General features: G+C 56.8%; 7 protein-coding genes across 7 annotated transcripts; 4 read left to right on the top strand and 3 right to left on the bottom strand.

Annotated features, from left to right (window-relative positions):
• Nucleotides 1–222: 222 nt before the first annotated feature.
• IE81DRAFT_326329 (antiviral helicase) lies at nt 223–5,060 on the top strand. The gene is made up of 15 exons (XM_025514791.1): nt 223–297; nt 407–876; nt 991–1,136; nt 1,241–1,566; nt 1,670–2,245; nt 2,355–2,452; nt 2,599–2,664; nt 2,732–2,905; nt 2,984–3,172; nt 3,258–3,540; nt 3,641–3,771; nt 3,852–4,079; nt 4,150–4,485; nt 4,593–4,727; nt 4,803–5,060. The coding sequence occupies exons 2-15, from the start codon at nt 445–447 to the stop codon at nt 4,998–5,000; spliced, it is 3,318 nt and encodes a 1,105-aa protein (XP_025366807.1). The 5' UTR covers nt 223–297; nt 407–444; the 3' UTR covers nt 5,001–5,060.
• Nucleotides 5,061–6,990: 1,930 nt separating this feature from the next.
• IE81DRAFT_326326 (hypothetical protein) lies at nt 6,991–8,086 on the bottom strand. The gene is made up of 3 exons (XM_025514790.1): nt 7,562–8,086; nt 7,368–7,469; nt 6,991–7,296 (listed from the first exon to the last, which is right to left on the bottom strand). The coding sequence occupies exons 1-3, from the start codon at nt 7,697–7,699 to the stop codon at nt 7,132–7,134; spliced, it is 405 nt and encodes a 134-aa protein (XP_025366806.1). The 5' UTR covers nt 7,700–8,086; the 3' UTR covers nt 6,991–7,131.
• A 421-nt stretch (nt 8,087–8,507) lies between these two features.
• Nucleotides 8,508–8,955, top strand: IE81DRAFT_349992 (hypothetical protein; the record flags this gene model as incomplete). Its single annotated transcript, XM_025516467.1, has 2 exons — nt 8,508–8,636; nt 8,713–8,955. The coding sequence occupies 2 exons, from the start codon at nt 8,508–8,510 to the stop codon at nt 8,953–8,955; spliced, it is 372 nt and encodes a 123-aa protein (XP_025366805.1).
• A 143-nt stretch (nt 8,956–9,098) lies between these two features.
• Nucleotides 9,099–10,740, bottom strand: IE81DRAFT_294552 (MFS general substrate transporter; the record flags this gene model as incomplete). The annotated part of the gene is made up of 4 exons (XM_025512058.1): nt 9,099–9,215; nt 9,281–9,686; nt 9,797–10,246; nt 10,325–10,740. The coding sequence occupies 4 exons, from the start codon at nt 10,738–10,740 to the stop codon at nt 9,099–9,101; spliced, it is 1,389 nt and encodes a 462-aa protein (XP_025366804.1).
• Nucleotides 10,741–11,486: 746 nt separating this feature from the next.
• On the bottom strand, nt 11,487–13,409 carry IE81DRAFT_326324 (hypothetical protein). Its single transcript, XM_025514789.1, has 3 exons — nt 12,434–13,409; nt 12,185–12,334; nt 11,487–12,104 (listed from the first exon to the last, which is right to left on the bottom strand). The coding sequence occupies exons 1-3, from the start codon at nt 12,974–12,976 to the stop codon at nt 11,772–11,774; spliced, it is 1,026 nt and encodes a 341-aa protein (XP_025366803.1). The 5' UTR covers nt 12,977–13,409; the 3' UTR covers nt 11,487–11,771.
• Nucleotides 13,410–14,484: 1,075 nt separating this feature from the next.
• On the top strand, nt 14,485–15,045 carry IE81DRAFT_332189 (hypothetical protein; the record flags this gene model as incomplete). The annotated part of the gene is made up of 2 exons (XM_025515298.1): nt 14,485–14,592; nt 14,671–15,045. 2 exons carry the CDS (start codon nt 14,485–14,487, stop codon nt 15,043–15,045), a joined length of 483 nt encoding a protein of 160 aa, XP_025366802.1.
• A 1,198-nt stretch (nt 15,046–16,243) lies between these two features.
• On the top strand, nt 16,244–18,639 carry IE81DRAFT_368924 (hypothetical protein). Its single transcript, XM_025517193.1, has 6 exons — nt 16,244–16,885; nt 16,958–17,458; nt 17,545–17,643; nt 17,736–17,962; nt 18,079–18,215; nt 18,322–18,639. Exons 1-6 carry the CDS (start codon nt 16,361–16,363, stop codon nt 18,582–18,584), a joined length of 1,752 nt encoding a protein of 583 aa, XP_025366801.1. The 5' UTR covers nt 16,244–16,360; the 3' UTR covers nt 18,585–18,639.
• The last annotated feature ends 45 nt before the right edge of the window (nt 18,640–18,684 follow it).

Below are 18,684 nucleotides of genomic sequence, written 5' to 3'. Positions count from 1 at the left end.
CCTCCTCATCCTCATCGCGCACCACCTTGAGGTTCGTGCGAGCCGGATTGGATGGACGGATCGTGGGCACGCAAGAGGTCAAGGTAGCGCTGATGGCAAGAGATGCAAAGGAGCGTCAAAGTCAGAACGCGTTTGTGAGGGGCAAGGTGGGCAGCTCGATGTTCAGACCGGGAGGATTGGATGAGGTCATCGATGATGAGCAGGCAGGTGGGCGCGGCGGTGCGGGTGCGGGTGCGGGTGCGGGTGCGGGTGCGGGTGCGGGTGCGGGTGCGGATACGGAGGCTGAGACGGGCAATGGTGAGTCGCAATCGAAGTCGCGCTCGGATGGAGTGCAAGGCCTCGCACAGCGTTCGTAACATTCACATTCACTCTTCTGCGTCGCCTTACCTCGCCTCACCCTCGCCAGCGCTTCGCACCATCCCACCAGGCTTTCAGAGGGGCTTCATGACAGCAGATCAGCGCGCTCGCTTCTCCCAGGAAGCAGCCCAAGAGAGAGCAGAGCTTTTAGCAGCAGCGCAGCAGTCTGTGCACGCTTCCCGCATCGATGTGCCTCTACAGCAGCAGCAACAGCAGCAGCACCTGCAAATCCTTACCAGCAACGTGCAGCCTTACACGCCCTACTATCGAGTCGCCGCACCCGCACCCGCAGCATCGATCCCATCCGACTCTATGCCCTCGCAGACAACAAAGCATGCGGAACAGCAACTCATTCTCGACGATTTGCTGCCTGCCGCACCCCCCACCACCGGCATCGGCATCGCAAGCAGAGCCCATGGACGAGCAGGCATGGACATCAAACGAGATTGGGCGCACGTCGTGGATCCGTCCAAGGGCATGCCAGACTTTCACAAGCTCGTGCCAGACATGGCTCAAAAGGTGAAGCCAGGGACGGCGAGGCGAGGCGAGGCGAGGCAAGGGTTGCTTGACAATCAGCGCGCACACACGCTGATCACGTGCCTCACCATTCCTCTCTCTCTCTGTGTCTGATAGTATCCGTTCGAGCTGGACGCGTTCCAAAAGGAAGCCGTGTACCACCTCGAGCAGCGCGATAGCGTCTTTGTCGCTGCTCACACAAGCGCAGGCAAGACGGTAGTGGCAGAGTACGCCGTGGCTCTGGCCATGAAGCACATGACCCGGTAGGTTGCGCGCGCCTTTTCGTGGTGGTGATGGTGCAATCTTTGCAGACGCAGACGGCAGACTCTTTACTCGCACGCGCTTACACACACACCCGCGCACACAGCTGCATCTACACTTCACCCATCAAGGCCCTGTCCAATCAAAAGTATCGCGATTTCAAGCAGACGTTTGGATCTCAAAATGTCGGCATCCTGACTGGCGATGTGCAGATCAATCCAGAAGCTCCTTGCCTCATCATGACGACGGAAATCCTCAGGAGCATGCTGTACAGGGGCGCTGATCTGATTCGAGACGTCGAGTTCGTCGTCTTTGATGAGGTGCACTACGTCAATGATCAGGAGCGAGGCGTGGTGTGGGAGGAGGTCATCATTCTCTGTCCTCAACACATCAACCTCATCCTCCTCTCCGCCACCGTCCCCAACACCAAAGGTGAGTCTGCGTGCGCGCGCGCACACGCGTGCGGCGGCGGCGCGAGATGAGATGGGAGCGTCAGGCTGAACGTGGGTTTGCGCGCGCGCGCGCTTCAAAACAGAATTCGCCGATTGGGTAGGTCGAACGAAAAAGAAGGACATTTACGTCATCAGCACTCCAAAGAGGCCCGTACCGTTGGAGCACTTCTTGTACGCGGGCAGAGAGCTGCACAAGATTGTGGATGCGCGCGGACAATTCTTGGGCAGCGGCATCAAGGAAGCGTCGGAAGCGATACGCAGGCGGCAAGACAAGGAGAGGGAAGCTGCTGGTCTGCCACCCGTGTCGCGCGGTCGTGGCGGTGGCGGCGGCGGCGGTGGTGGTGGTGGTGGCGCGCCAACGCGAGGCAGAGGAGCTCCGCAGCGTGGTCGCGCATCTGGAGCGCCAGTCATGAGGGGTCGAGGTGGAGCGGGCGCAGGCGCGGGCTCCAACAAGTCTCACGGTGCAGGAGACAAGAATTTGTGGGTGCACCTCATCGGCATGCTCAAGAAGAAGGATCTGCTTCCCGTCGTCGCTTTCGTCTTTTCGAAGCGGCGCTGCGAAGAGTATGCTAGCAGCTTGCCGAATACGGATCTGTGCAATGCAAAGGAAAAGAGCGAAGTGCATGTGCTCATCGAGAAGAGCTTGACCAGATTGAAGGGTGAGTCGAGTTGCCAGCGGCGCGAAAAAGTGCTCAAAGGATTGGGCCTCGATCGCGCGCGCGACCCTTCCGCCCTCACACGCTCTGCCCTCCGCCCTCCGCGCGCCAGGTACGGACAAGCAGCTACCGCAGATTGCGCGCATGCGAGACCTGCTGAGCAGAGGTGTCGGTGTGCACCACGGAGGTCTGCTGCCCATCGTCAAGGAGGTGAGCAGCAGCTGCAGAGGCGGCGGCGGCGGCTACGGCGATGGTGACGGTGACGGCGACGGCGACGGCGGCGGCCACAGCGACGGCGCGCAACATGCCGATCACGTGCGCTCATCGTATCGTACCGCTCTCTCCCACTCTCGCAGGTCGTCGAGCTGCTATTTCAACGCGGACTGGTCAAGGTGTTGTTCGCTACAGAAACCTTTGCCATGGTGGGTCGCGCGTGCGATGCACCCTCTCGATGCTTGCTCGCTCACCTACGCCCACGCCCACGCCCAGGGCGTCAACATGCCCGCTCGATGCGTCGTCTTTTCCGGCATTCGCAAACACGATGGGCACGAATTTCGAGAATTGTTGGCGGGAGAGTATACGCAAATGTCCGGTCGTGCTGGTCGACGTGGTCTAGACGCTACGGGTGTGGTGATCATCAATGCCGCTGACGATATCCCAGAGGTGAGCTGCGCGTGGCACGACGATCGAGATGCATGGAAAGAGCGCCTCACGCTGCCACGCTCTCCTCCTTCTCGACAGACTGGAATCCTCAACAAGATGCTGCTGGGTCAGCCGACGAAACTGACAAGCCAATTCAGACTGACGTACAATATGATCTTGAATCTTTTGCGCGTCGAGGCGCTCAAAGTGGAAGAGATGATCAAGCGGTCATTTTCCGAGAACGCTAGCCAGCGACTGTTGCCGGATCAACAGAAAAAAGTCAAGGCGGTGAGTGGGCGCCTGGAGAAGAGGGAAAGAGATGGCGGGCGCAACTACGCGTCACGCTGCTGACCCAGCACGCACCGACTTGCAGGTCGAGAGGCAACTCGCGCGCATACCGTCCGTCGCCCCCGAGAGGCACGATGTTCTGAGCACATTTTACGACCTCTGTCAGAACAGCGTGTCTTCGAACGAGGCCATGCTGGAGGTTGCCCTGGCTCACCAACAGGGCAACAAGATGCTGGCTCCTGGTAGGGTCATATTGCTCCGCGACGTGCATTTTGACTGGGACGCTGCTGTCCTCGTCAAGACTCTCGGTCCGGCATTATTCTTGGTGCTCGCTGCAGTCGCGCCGGCTCGCAAGAATGGCGACTTTGGTGAGTGCCGACGCGGGCCCGCAAGCAAGCAAGCAAGCACGCAAGCACGCGCGCGCGCGCGCGCACGCTGATGCATTGCCAACACTTCTGCTCGCTGCAGACGCGCCAGGCGAGCATGGACCACCACCACGCTGGCCCCCTCGCTGCGCAGTCCCATCGGAAAACGTCGTCTACGATTTGCGCGAGGTGTCGCTGGGCTCCATTGCGCTGGTCACGCCGCATGCTCTCAAGGTGCGCCAGCGCAAGCGAACCCGATCGCTTTCGCGACGCCTCCTGCCCTCGCTTTCGCTGACATTGGCGCACTTTTGCAGATCGAAGGAAGCATGATCCTCGCACATAGGATCTCTGCCATGCAGCGCACTGTCGACATGATCGCGCCGCTTGCTGCCGAAATGAGCAGGGAAGAAAGCGCGCCGGAAGTGGACTGGTCTCGCATCCGCAGATTGGAATTCCAGGAAGCGCTTCGATCGCGCGACGGCTATGCAGCGAGACTGTCTCAGCATCGTGCTGTGGTGGAGGAGGAGCACTTCGCATCCGAGGTGCGTGGCGACGAATCATTCGCTCGCGCAGCGCTCACGCGGAGAAACTGACGATCTCTTTTGCCCCCAGTATGCCACGATGCACACGCGCAAGACGCTGATGGCGCGCATCGCCAAGCTTCAGCATTCCATCTCTGATCAGAACCTCGACCTGCTGCCTGACTACGAAGCTCGCATAGGTGTGCTCAAAGCTCTGCGCTTCGTCGATCCCGTCAGCGAAGCTGTGCTGCTCAAAGGTCGCGTGGCGTGCGAAATCAACAGTGCAGACGAACTGCTCCTCACGGAACTCATCCTCGATGGCTTCTTTACCCTGCTCAAGCCCGAAGAATGCGTAGCTCTACTGTCTGTCTTCGTCTTTCAAGAAAAGACCGACGTGGCAACCGAGCTGCCAGAGGCGCTTGCAGAGGTGAGTTGGAGTGAAAGGGCAAAAAAACTGCTGCGTCACGCTACAGCATCGCACCCGAACTTCGTTCGCTGAGCGGGTAGCCTCTCCGTCTCCTCGGCTTGATCCAGGCTTTTGCAAACATTCTTCGCATCTCGGAACGGGTCAGCGCGGTGCAGACGCAGCATCAACTGAACAACATCGACTACGAGACTGATCTCAAGCTCGGGCTCGTCGAGGTCGTCTACGAGTGGGCAAAGGGCATGGTGAGTGGAGCGCTTGAGCCCATCGCGCTCGCGAGCGCTCGCGCTAATCCCCACGCTTGACTTTTTCCTGGCCAGCCTTTTTCCCAAATCACCGACTTGACAGACGTAGCAGAGGGCACCATTGTGCGTTGCATCACGCGACTGGACGAGACGTGCAGAGAGGTCAGGGACGCGGCGCGCGTCATTGGAGATTTCGACTTGTTTGCAAAGATGGAGGAAGCGCAAAACTTGATTCGCAGAGACGTCATCTTTGCTGGAAGCTTGTATTTCTAGCGCCCACCTTGGTCCCCGGGAAGCGCGCAATGTTGAATGTTGGATGCAGAGTAAGAGGATGCTCGAGCTTGTTTGAGGCGAGGCGCGGCGCGGCGCTGGTGAGCCAAATTAGGCTCCGATCTGTGGGTAGGGGCGGCATGTACAAGCAAAAGGGTCTGTGATCGCGAGCTGCTGCCCAGACCCAACGCGGGGGTTCGCTGCAGCACTTGCCGCGCCTCTTACTTCGATTTCACAGCCACCTCGCGGAGCGAACCAGCTTTCATTCGCGCAGAGAGTCGTGCCGTGGTCGCAGGTTTTTCATATGTCCTATTGAAGAGGTGCTTGCTAAGCATGGTGCGGTGGGCACGAGCATGAAGGCACTCAAAGATGCCGCCGACCATGAACCAAGCTTATGTCCTTGCTGAGCAGAGTGTCGATGCTTTGCCTTTTGCGCATGATGGAACTGAGCGAGTCTCGATGACAGGCTCGAAGGCCCGTTCCCGCATCGGCATCACTGTTAAAAGGTCCCTTGCCGGACAGCAAACGGCCAGGGCTTGAGGCTGTAATTGACCGCAAGGTGCTCGACGAGATTTCCAACCTGTCCCGATTGTTTTCTTTTTCTGAGCTTCGCACAAGCCTGGCGAACAACTGGGTGTTGAGTGGACGCAGGCAGTGTTGGCTTCTTGAACTCTCTGCGCTTGTACAAAGGAAAGAGGCGGTTGTCATCCAGACCACTATCCACCCAGTCTTTACCGTGCGGCTCCCAAGGACTGCACATTCAAGCTACGGAGGTTTGCACTGTAGTCTCGGCCTTCAGCGACAGAATTGAGACGATTCAGAAGTCGGACCATTCAGGTGGGCCAAGGAATCTGGTCTTGATTCAACAGTCTGGGGCATCTGCAAGCCTTTCATGCTATGGCAAAAGACGCCAAGAGCAGCCCTTTAAAGTGCATTCTGCACTGTCATTGGGTTGCCTCAGAGCAAGAAGCGCAAGAAGCAGTGGGCAGATGATCATGATTGTCTTCCTAGGCCCAAGGGATACAACAATGAGAAAGCAAAGGCCTGGTTCCTGGACTTGCAGCAAGGTGCCAAGGTTGCGCAGAGCGCTGGAGGCACTAGTCCTTGTGCTGTCAATCAGCAAAAGGCTGGATTTAGTCTTCATGCGTACGGAGAACAGCGCAGGCAGGCAGCAAAGGGGGCCAATCCAAAGCGGAGGAAGGAGGCTCATGTGAGCACAAATGCCTCAAGTGCCTTGTGCCAAAGCAGGGGACCCCAAAAGCTGAGGTCTCCTCCTCTCAAGAAGGAGTTCCCCCCACTTGCTTCGCACTTTGAGGAGCTTGTGCAAATGCTCGATACCAAAGATCCCCTCCCCGGCAGCAAGGGGTTTAAGCGCTGATGGATGCATATCCATCAGCCAATGACGGATCACAAGCTATTGGGCTAATACCTTCTTTGAGCGTAGGAAGAGTGCTGCAGAGCCGCAAGCAAGCGGCTTCCTGCATGAGCTTCAGCACTGAATATGGTCCCGGAGACAACATTCACCTCCCTGAGACCCCCAGCTGCCCTCAGCGCTTGAGAGCTCCCAACCCATGCACACGAAAATTGAGATCCCTTTTTGTGTAACGTCTTTGCTGCGGCCGTCGAGATGAGTGTTGTCGATGTCAACTTTGCGCTGGGACATGAGAAGAGCGTTCGAATGAAACACTAGAAGCACGCAAAGTGGCAATTTGATAGCGTGCAGACTGACAGATATCATTCACGATGGTGATGTTTAGGCGTAGGCTAAAGCCAAGTACATCTGCGATGATATTGTGCGCTCCGCGCGCGCCAAACGTGATCAACAACACAGACTACCTCGATAAAGCTACGCGTACGAGCAAACCTGTTCCTTGTCGGCAATCAGGCCATTCAGCTGTCGCCCCTTGGCCGAGATGCTGGCCATCTCTTATGCACGGGCTCTCGGTTGCGGACCCTTGTAGGCCAGACGATCGCTCTCTCTCAACAATTGTTTGGTTTCTGACTGGATCTTGTCGAGCACCTCCTGGTACTGAGGATGTGATACGTAGGGGATGCGTGTGTTGGGGCCTAGCTGCACTCGTCGCACTCCCCAGATCTCCTGTAAGGATGATCAGACAACGTTGGGTGATTGCGCTCATGAGAAGCCATGTCCACGTATACTCACACGGCCCAGACGCAGCATTGGCTTGCCGTCCTCTCCCACGACTCGGTATGGCTGTGTCGTCATGGGCACAGTGTTGCGTTCGAGTCGCGCTGCATCGTGCAAAGCATGTTGTATGCGAGGACTAGGGAATGCGGCCTGGATCAAAGTACAGCGTCGGAGGATGAGCGGTCATGCTGTTCGGCTTTCACATTCTCGCAACAACGAACCTCTGCGACCTGCGAGACTGCAAGTTGACTTGTGCGTGCCATTTGCGTCGGGTTCGCCTTGCTGGTGCGACCCGACAAGATTGGCCGCAGTCTGCTTACAATCTGAAAACGATCAGAGCGGGGGGCGTCAACAATTTCTGTCTGGTGTACTTCGTCATGTAGCGCCAACACGGGGCAACAGCGTGAGGGCGCACCTTTTCGAAGACGCCTCGACGTTGGATCGTAGCATTGTTAGCGTGGCTGCGGTGAGGCAAGAGGGCTGTTCGGGCCCAAACCTGCGAGCATGCGCATGATATCAAGAGAAGAGCCGAGATGAGAAACAGGCTGCGCATAGCTGAACGTCTGCGTGTAGAGGCGACGAGGGGACTGTCCAGACCAGCTGGAACGTCAGATGGTGTGTGTGGGTGTGAAAAGACATGAAGGATTCGTCGAAGCTTCCGAGGGCGCTGGTGTAAGGATCGATCGATGGGCAATGTGGAAGTGTAGAGGCGTGGACCGCGCTCCTCTGACCCAGCACGACACTCTACCTCGACCCGACCGTCGCTGGCAGGCCAACCACCATCTGCTGAGACCTGATCTCAAGTACGCGCCTCCAGCCTGAAGGTTTGCGCAAAGGTGGTGTGCTTCGCGATTGCGCCTTGCCGGTCGCGGGAAAGTCGGCGCCTTTGACCGTGCTGTCAACATACCGGCACCCGGTAGATGGATGCACAAGCAGAAAGGTGGCGCAAAGCGGCGCCACGCGGGCCGTCCCGCTGCCGCGCGCCGACGCCGCCGCAGGCGTGGTGAAAAGAGGCAATCGCGTTGCGGTGGCTCCTCCCTCGAAGGACCCACTTCCGACCGCATAGCCTCTCAACGTGGGACGTACGGTGTCGGCCGCAGACTCCCGAGTCTTTCCTCTAGTGCTGCCTCGGGAGAGCTTTGGTACTGCTGCTTTTTGTCGCTCGAGCTTTGATGCTGCTGCGAAGCGTTGTTCGACTTTGTTCGACGTCGTCAGCCTGGCGCACAAGCATCTCAGAGAAACACTTAAATTCTATTGCGCATCGGTCCGCTGCTTGTCTCTCCTCCCTCGGAACAAAAAGCCATCCTCACCACCCGGCCTCGCTCTCTTTAGCCGTGCCATTCCCCTGCATTTTCCCAGCAATGACGCGCCTCGCTGCCGCATTGCTCATCTTCTTGCTAGGCCTCGCCTGCGCACATCCACTGCCAAGGCAGGACTCTAATTCGCCACCAAGAGACTCGGCGCTGGTCGCTCGAAGTGTCTTTAGCAAGGTGCGTTTGTTGGCTACATCTTGCTAGACCACGGCGTGCAACTGAACCCTCTTTATGACCCCCCTCCCCCGCCCAGCTCGTCGACTACTTTAAGCCGAGGACTCCTTTCAAATCCACCATACCACAATACTCGTCCACAAAGCGGACGAGGGGCGATTTCGACGCGCTGAACAAATCGCAGAGGATGGATCAAGTGTCGCAATATCCCTCCTTCTGGAGACCGGCGCCAGGGACCAAGAAAACGTCTTCTCGGTACACAAAGAGCTACTCTGCGCCGACCGTATTTCCACTGGTCAGACCGCCAGCGGGCAAGTTCTGAGGCCGCGCGGCGCGCATGGACGCCGAGGCGTGATTGATCACTTTGAACAGCTGACCCACTTTCGGTGTTTGGACACGCGGCGCTGCTTCACTAATTGCCGCTTCATGCGCGTGCAAGTCGGGGGTGCATCGTCGAATTGGATGTCATGATGTGGCGAGCAATACGGGTCCTGTCCTGGCCACTCGAGCAGTGACCATCAAGACAACTGAAACGGCAATGAGTGCTCCGCAGAAGATCTGTGTGCGGACAAAGTCGTCGCCCTGCAAACGAGAAGCGTCAGCAATGCGGGTCAAGCTTGGCGTTGCGCTGCCGCCCACCCACCCACCTTGATGAGCACACCCGCTACCGGTGTGCCGATCAGCACACCCAACCCAGCAACAAAGAAGCTCTGTCCCATCCTCGTTCCGATCTGTGACAAGTCGGGGCTGAGCGCAGCCATGGTGGAAGGGGGCAAGCTGACAAAAGTGCCGGAGAAGAAGCCATACAGTACGGAAAAGACGATGATGCCTGGTACGTTGTGAATGCCGATCCATGCGAATGCCAGTATTGCTGCTGCTAGAGTGCAAGGAATGAGCGTATTGAGAGGACCGATTCGGCCAGCTACCGAGCCGCCCAGCACGCGTCCAAATGTGGATGCGCCATTGAGAATGGGTAGCATGTAGGTTGCCAGAGTGGCGTTGGCGCCCGTCTGAGCGCGTGCGTAGGGTGTGATGAAGAAGAATGGAATGTACCTGAAAGGGGGAGTTAGGGGGGGTGGAAGGGAGGGCGAAAAGAAGAAGAGGTGAGGATGCTTGCTGGCCTCAACGTCGTGCGCAAGTCGCCGACCGCTGCACCAACTCACAAGGCCATGAATCCGGTAAAGAGGCCAAGGGTAAAGGTAGAGTAAGGCACTTCGAGAAAGGCGCGCGGCAACAGCAAAGGTCGAGCTTTTGCCGCTCTGATTCTCGGTTTCATGCCGGCGCCAGGCACGATGAGCGTAGCGAGCGCGATGAAAGCGATGATGCGCGTTGTCCAAGCGAAACCCAGCTTGTCGACCAATCGAATAAAGATGATGGGATAGACGACGCCGCCGATGGACGATCCGGCCGTGACGATGCCTACAGCGAGAGCCCTCTTCTTGTCAAAGTAGGTGGCTACGATGCTGACTGCTGGAACGAACAAGCAGCCCGCTCCTACACCGACGACCAAACCTTGTGCTAGGATGGCCTGCCAGTACGCAGTGCACAGGCTGGTCATCATCATGCCGAAGACGACGAGCAGAGAGCCGAGTGTGACGAGGGAGCGAAAGTAGCTGTGGGGGCGGCGGCGTGTGCGCGGGAGTTGGGGATGAGCAGGTGCGCGGCCATAGAAAGAGAGCAGCACGACTCACCCCTTGTCGAAGAGTGGACCTGCAAGAGCAGAGACGATGAGCAGCAGAAAGCTTTGCAAGCTACCGATCCATGCGATCTGTTCGGAAGAATGGTCGCTGAATAGCGTCTGTTCGTAGTACGTCTGATAGACGCCGTACGTGTTGGCAATGCCCCACGAGTTGACAAACAAAAAGAATGCACCGACGACTTGTGTCCATGCTAAAAGGCCTCCGTCAGGTGGCGGACCTAGCGTGCGCGTGGTGTGCGTGCTGATGCATCGTTCCAGAGCATCAGGCTGAGCTTCTGCTTCTGCTTCTGCTGCTGCTGCTGCTGCTGCTGCTGACGCTGACGCTTCTTTGCAGCTGCTGGGCACGCTACCATCACCATCGCAGCCCGCATATTCCTTGTCGATTGCGTTTGCCAGCCTCTGCGTCATTTCTGCATGTTCTTGGGAGCTGCCCAAGTCGGTGCAGTTTGGACTGCTACTCGCGCTTCTACTGAGCGACTGCGAGCGTACCGATGACATGGTTGTGCGGTCGTGCAGTCGGCAATGTCGAGGGGAAGGATGAGGAGGATGTCTCGTAGTCGCGAGTGGCGGGGAGCGATCACTGCGCAGAGCACTTTATAGTGGAGTCGCGTCGCGTCGCGGAGCAGCGCAATGTCACATCATCCGCGAGGGGGATAAGGCCGGACGCAAGAAAGGATGGCAAAGGGAGAGAGATTCGTGATCGAGTGGGAAAAAAAAGGCTACGATGAGGTACGAGTCACAAAGTGTGGAAAGAAAGCGGCCCCCCGGCCCCGCTGCAAACCTTCCAAAGAACCGCGCTCGACCTTTACCCCCGATGGGTCACGTATCACCCCTCCTGCTGCACTCTCGACTCGTGACCCCCAAAACCGACACGCGTGCAATCGCGAGCGGAGAACAGAGGGGGGGCGAGTCATGAAAAGGCGCGCGCGGTTAGTCCGAAGCAACGAACGCGGCAGAAACGCCGCACGAATGCGGCACCGGCAGCACGTGCTTGCTGATGCCGATCGTGCCGATCGAGGCGCAGCCACGGCGTTCAAGTCGGTTTAAGCGGATTCGGCCGGACGTAACAGATTCACCGCGCGATCTACAGTCAAGAGTGCGGATTTAAGCCAAAAAAAAGAAACGCGAGAAAGATTGTCCACGTGAAAACGCGCGCTTGTGATTCGATTCAAATTCAAATTGCTGATTCGTGATTGATTGCCCACTTGAGCAAAAATTGTGGCTGGAAACTTGCCCGGGCTTTCTGCAAGAGCTGATGGACGCTGATACAAATGAGCTCGTATTTCGAAGCTTTCTTTAGCAACGCGATCGTGTCGATGAGTGGGAGCGTGAGGCGAGCGAGCGCACGAGCGTCTCTGCGCAAAAGTCTGCACTAAAACGCATTCGATCGAACGCGCTGTCCATGCCCCCCTGCAGCTCACATTCGTGATTGTCGTGCATCACTTGGCCTGTCGCTGCAACGTCTGCTTGACAGCAGTCGAGAGGCGCACTCCCTGCTTTGGCCCATACTGAACGCCCAGAGAAGGTACTTGCTCGAGCTTCTGGAGAGTTGGCGTGCTCTGCACGAACGCCTCGACGCTTTGTTCCGACGCGCTGACATCTCGCACAACGAGTTCTTGCAGCGCCGGAAGCTTTCCGGACAAGGATTCGAGCAGCTCATCGACTTTCACTTCGCCCACTTGCATCTCTTCTCGTGGGAGTTCGCTGGCATACGTCTCGGACAGGTGCGCTGGTCGACGCGCGCCGTCCGTCTGGAAGAGTAGCGCCACGCTCTTCGTGTGACACGCATGCGACTCCAATGTCAGTACAATGCAAGAGCAAGCGGCAACAGATGAGCTGTCCCGCTTCTCACCTTGAGCTTCGAGGCGTTCTGCGACAAGAAGGCAGCTAGCCTGGTCAAGTCTGGCTGATCAGGAATGTCGACAAAAGGTTCGGGCTCAAAGTTGAAGGCATCCGTCGATATCTCGAAGCTTTCCAGCTTGTCAAGCTTCTGAGCAAAGAGCTGCACAAGAATGCATTCGACGTGCAGCAATAGTCAGCAGGTCGTCAAAATCTCGGGCAATGTGCGCCCCCCTTGTCACATCACATCCCACCCACTCACATCTCCCTCAAAGATTGGCAGGATGTGGTCGAAGGCTTGTGTATCGGCGCACTCTAATCGCCTGTATCGCGCCAGATCTACCACCACAACGTCCTTGACTGTAGTCTGTGCAAGCGCCTGCCAGATGCTGGACAGCGGCGCCTGCCGAGCAGGCCTACCAAGCTGCGCGTCGTATACGGGTGGGAAAAAGTCCCATATGAATGTTTGCAAATTCTTCATCTTGGAGATGGCGGCAATGAGGGGCAGCTCGGCTTCGCGATACGCGCGCACGCGTTTCGAACGAGCATCGCTCGCCTCCTTCTCCTCCTCATCCACACCGCCATCTGGAGGTGCGAGCGAGGATTCGTCGAAATTCTTGAGCAGCGCGATTACCTCGTTGCCCAGCGCTGCGTCGCAAGTGGAAGCTGGCGCGGGCGAGTGGTACAGCTTGTTCACGCGCTTGATCTCCAGCGAGGTGATTCGACTCGCCACATCCTCGTGGGCGGCCAGGAATTGCCACAGCTCGGCATGGTAAGCGGGAGCTTTGAGTAGTACGGATGACATTCTTTTCTCTTCTCTGGTTCCTCTCTCGATTCTTTTGCGCTGCGAGTACCTCTTGCGTCTTGTGCGCGCCGTGTGAAAGCGTTTGTTAGTCTTGGTGATTGATTTGTCGTCTTTATGGAGATGATGGCTGAGAAGGAGGAATGGAGCGTGGATGAGAAGGATTGATGAGCTAAAGGGGTGGTTCAGAGGTTGATGCAGCAATCCGAGAGCTCACGATTGTACGTCGGCGCAGTGTGCGTCTATGTTAGAAGAGACATGAACGGAGCAGTCCGAGCGCGAGTGCGAGTGCGCGGCTCAACACGAGATGCCCTGAGCGAGGCAGAGTAACGTGGTCGATGCGCAGCGGGACGTGAGGAGCGGTGTGTCACATTCGCATGCATCGGTGAGAGTATAGGGTTAGGCGCGGTTAGGCTGAATCACTCTTGTGAATGTGTCACACGAATGCAGCGGTAATCCACGAGCCGCCTGATCGCGCTCCTTCCTAGCTTCTCGACGCCCGCGCGCGCGCACGGCCTTTTCGGCGAAGTGAGCGGGCCCTACATCATGCAGCAGAAGAGCAGCCGCGAACAGCGCGTCAGCAGCAGCTGTACTTAGAGCTATAGCGCAGAGCTTTCGTGCGTCGTGAGTCACGAGTACAGATCATGCAGCAATAACCTAGCTGCATCAGTCACAGTCCTGAGAGTCATGAGTTTCAGCGCGCCCATGCGCATGCAAATGCCCCTAGCGCGGGCGTCGTGGGCGTGCATGAAAAGGAAATAAAGCGACGTCGCGCGCGTGCATGTGCATGCGCGTCAATTCTGCCGACATGGGCGTCTGATGTGCTCTATCGCTGCAAACATCCAGCAGCCCCCGCGCGCGTGTATATGGGTGTGCCGCTTTGACCCGAAGCGCATCTCGTGCTCGAATGGCGTGGTCCCTGACATCGACCACGTCGATCGTCGCTTCGTGACAGCGCTTCCGAAGCTAGACTGCGAGCCATGCAGCCAGCCAGGCAGCAATGTGAATGCACAGCTATAATTGGACAGAGGAAAAGCCAAGTCGAGCTCATGCAAGTGATGCGATGTCGGAAGGAAATTGTGCGCCCATCCGCATGCATTGGGTTGCTCACGCCTCAATTCTCCTTCTGCATGGTCCAGCTCAGCGGTACATTCGATTGAGGGCTCGCTCGGCTAAGTCGTTCCAGCTCGCGTGAGCTGTGCCTGCATGCTGCCTACAGAAGGGCACGATCGTCGACCTCGACGTTGCTGGAAGAAGGGTATAAGAAGAAGGGCCCCTCGACGAGCTCGTTCATGTCCTCCCCCCCCTTTCCTCACCAACGGTCATCCAAATCCCACTCCAACTCCTATCGCTCTGCTTTATCTTCTTCTCGCTCAATCTTTCTGCTGGTCAGAAAGGTCGCAGCTGTTCACATCCCTTTCCTTTAGTGTTTGCTTGAACATTCTCGCATCTTGCCCAGCACCGCTTTGCTCTCCGTTCATCACATCACTTTCAAGTCCTTTCTGCCCGTCATGAAGTTCGCCCTCTTCATCGCTCTCGTCGCGCTCGTCGCTGCTCAGTCTTTTGTGTACTGTGCCCCAATTCCGCGCTCCGCGACAGATGTCGTATTCAGCCAATACGTGAGTTGCGAGCGATCATAGGAGACGCTAGCTGGCAGCGTCTCGTTTGCTGAACCTGCTCGATGTCAAAACTTGCAGTTGAGACGCGGTGCTCCAGTGCGCATGTCCTACTCGCCCAAGGGTCAGAATTTGTCGGACAAGGAGAAAAAGGAAGCGGAATCGGCCGCCAAGTTCCACAATGCCAACAACGATCCCAAGATGACCGGTTATCAAGCCAGCACTGGATTCCACATTAGCGCAACGGATGGACATCCCCACGTGACCGGATATGCTCAACAAGGTCCAAAAGGGAACCAGCAGTACAAGGACAAGGATGGCAATGATCAGACGCATCTTTACCTGCCGACCGGTCAGCAGTGGACTCAACCAAACACCGGCACAACTCCCGGAAAGGTCTGGACCGGTGCGCCCGAGAATCAGCAGTGGGGTCAGCCTCAAGGTCGTCTTCCATGACAGTAAGCGGAAGATGCGGTTTTTCCAATCATGAGATGTTCATGTAAAGTCACAAAGGTTGAGGAAATGTGCTTTCGTTTAATATTCACATGCGTCACTCTTCCAAGCCTGACTCTGGACTTGCGGCGATGCCCACGCATGTGCTTGAATGTGAATGTGCCCGCAATGCGGGAAGTTCTGTCGAGATCGATATCCTTTCGATCGAGGACCGCGACACCTGAAATTTAGATGTGAATCAAGAATCGAACATGACGAGTTCGAATCATCAGATTCTGGATCAAAAGTGATCAATGGTGAACAAGGCTCTTTCTTCACTCTCACTCTGATGAGTCGCGAATTGAAAGACGATTGCAGGGCACAAAGGATTCACAGATTCTTGATTCGATCAAGGAGTCAGATTCACATTCGAAATCAATTGACATTGCAGCACGTGATACACGCAACTCCTGTCCAGCCAGCACGACACGCTGATCGTTGGGTGGGGCGACGGTCGACTCACGACTTTATAAACGTTCGTCAGCATTCGGGCGCACTGCGTATAGCCTGCGACTAAAGTGGTGACATTTTCAAGGACGGGATATGTAGTGGTGTACAAAGCTGCTCAGGCTACAGGTCTGGCGTCAGGCACTGCGGCGTCCTGAAGCAAAAAAAGCTTGTGAATAGAATAGTTGATTCTATACGATCAAAGGTCCACTACGAACCGAAGCGCAGTTTCCAATCTGTTTCCTAAGCTTGTCAAGATTCAATTGAGTCATCCCAAGACTCAAATGCATCCCAAGACTCAAATGCTGTGTCGTATATCCATGCAAGAAATTGGAATGATTAGTTCAATCCCGATGTAACAATTCTTTGAGGTCCTCCTGTGCATCTGCCCTGCCCTGTGGAAAGGGCTGTTGGAGAATCTGATGAGTGTGATGAGTGTGATGAGCTGTGAATCGACGTCAAGAGGCCGCCGCTAGCGCACTGTCACGTGATGAGAGCCCCCCGCCTTGCGCTTTTCGTATATACCCGCGTGACGCGTCGCGGAGGGGTGCATGGGCGTGCGTCAATTAACACGTACGTCCAGCTAGCTTAGCTACTCGATCGTGACTGCGCGTCAGCTGCAGGGCGGATCGAGTTCATCGATGGTGCTTCTCGATCGACGGCGTGTGCGAGTGCCAATCTGAATGATGAATCAAGATTTGAAAGCTGTACGCTTCGGAATTGATTCTTTCGACCATCTCGACGGCGCACAGCGTTTGCATTCCCGCAGCAGCATAGAGCGCACGGCTGCGCCTAACCCACATCACCTTCGCAAGTGGCCAAGAGGACGAGAATGCCCAGCAAGGCATCCTCCTCTTCCTCATCGCGTCGAGCGCTTCTATCTGCTCCCTCAGACCTCAATGAGCCTCTCACCGTGCCTCTCTCCACTCGATCTTTTGCGCCCCAGTTCGCCTCATTGTACCATTTCAGGCTCAGGAAGCTCAAGGGCGTGAAGAGGGATGGCGGGGGTCTGTTGAAGAAGGCAAAGGAGAGGTGGGGAGACGGTTCTGCAGCTGCATCAGCGCTCGAGCGAGGATCGCATACGCGTACGCGCGTGCAGAATGGCAAGCGCAAGAATAGCGCGCACGATGAAGAGATGATGGAAGATGAAGCGGAGGAGGAGGAGGAGGACGAGGATGAGGAGGAGGAGGAGGAGAAGAAGAAGAAGAAGAAGGAGAAGAAAAGAAGCAGTCGAGATCGAGTGCAGTACGTGGAGAGGATCTTGGACATTGATCAGGGCAAAATGATGGTCGTTTGCGGCATCATTTATTGCTCCATGCGTCTCAAACCGGATGTCTTGGAAGATCTGACCAGAGAGGTGAGCATACATGCGGCCCATCAGGCTCAATCGACAACCCCCCAGTGCTGATGCGCCGCCCCGCCCTCGCAGCAATATCTTCCCCCCGTCCCAGCGCGCACAACATACGCGGACAACGCAACAGACGAAATCTTTCTCGAAGACGAGTCGGGCAGAATACGGCTCGTGGGTGGAACAGCAATGGACGCTTCTGCAGACTCGCAAGGATCCACCTCGGCGCACAATAGCCGCAGCTGGAGGGACAGTCTGGTCACCGGCGTGGTATGTGCCGTGCTGGGGACTGAGACTAGAGCGGGCGACTTTGATGTCGTCGATGTCATCCTTCCGGGCATCCCTCGAAGCTTGGCCAAGTCAGACGCAAAGAGCCGGGACGAAGCCATGGATGTGGATGGTGAGAAAGGCGACTGGGTAGCCCTCGTCTCTGGCATAGAGGTCGGGGATGAGAAGGCCTTTGAGACGAAAGAAGAGGAGGGCACGAGCGCGAGTGCGAGTGCTGGACAAGAAGACGATGGGCTAGGGATGCTCAGAAACGAATTGCTTGCCGAATGGCTGAGGGGCGAGACGCTATCGGAGGTGAGCCGACCGGCACGGTTCGCGTCGTCAGCCATCGAGCTGCATGTAGCGAGGCTGACACGATCAACATCGATTTCCGCGCAAAGATCGACGCAGGTGTGTCGGTTCGAGATGTTTCGGCCCTGATCCTGGCCGGCAACTCTTGCGCTGTTCCATCGGCACTGCGGACAGTGGAAAACAAGGCGGTACGTTTGAGCTCGCGAATGCCTCACGTCGGTGCTGCAAAGCCACTGACATCTTGACGCCTCGCCGCCCTCTGCCGATCTTCTGAACTTAGGGCCGGCCCCGAGCTTTCAACACCAATCCGCTGGATCACTATCTGGCTGCGCTGACCCAGTCTATCCAGGTGCAGATCTTGCCTGGTGCTAGAGATCCTGCTGGACTCGCCATGCCCCAACAACCACTTCATAAAGCTCTGTTCCCCCGATCCGCAGGCGCTGCAGAAGGCTCGAACGCTCTGATCAGATCCACCAACCCTGCTTGGAGCGCGTTCGGGAACGCTCTGTGAGTCTACATTGTTTCTCACGACCCCGATCTGAACATGTGACGATCGTCTTGGTCTGCGCGCTGATACGCACATCAGCTCACCGACGCCGCTCTTCTCTTTCTCTCCGAATCAGCATCTTGGGCACTTCAGGGCAGAATATTGATGACCTGTTCAAATACGTGGAGGGAGGAACAGACGAAGATCGATTGCGCATGGCTTGCAATACGCTGCGGTGGGGTCACCTAGCTCCCACCGCTCCCGATACCCTGTGTGAGCTTCGTCCGCGCGCGCGTCAGACTGACTGCGCAGCATCCCGCCACTACATTGAGCTGTGACGCTTGCTGACTCTCCTGCCATTGCACCCTGGCTCGCGCAGGCTGCTATCCGTTCACGGATCGAGATCCATTCCTCATCACCCGTTCACCTCGCATCTACTTTGTGGGCAACCAACCTCGCTTCGCCACGACGCTTTACGAGCCCGAGCCCGAGTCGGAGTCGGAGCAAGGGGATGAGGGCGTCGAGGGGAGCGCGACGAGGGTGGTGCTTTTGCCCAGCTTCAACAAGACTGGCACAGTCGTGCTGGTCCATCGGAGCACTTTGCAAGTCCAAAAAGTGCAGATCTTGCCGCCCCCTCTTTGATCCGTCGAGATCCTCTCGTCACATCTCTTACACGCACAAGCATTTCTTCTTGCGGAAAAAAAAAAAAAAAAAAAAAAAAAACATCTGCCCCGAATGCGAA

This window comes from Ceraceosorus guamensis (assembly GCF_003144195.1).
Source record: "Ceraceosorus guamensis strain MCA 4658 unplaced genomic scaffold IE81scaffold_103, whole genome shotgun sequence".
Lineage (NCBI taxonomy): Eukaryota > Fungi > Basidiomycota > Exobasidiomycetes > Ceraceosorales > Ceraceosoraceae > Ceraceosorus > Ceraceosorus guamensis.
Note: the sequence above shows the minus strand (reverse complement) of the source record. Positions and strands in the feature narration are given on the sequence as shown.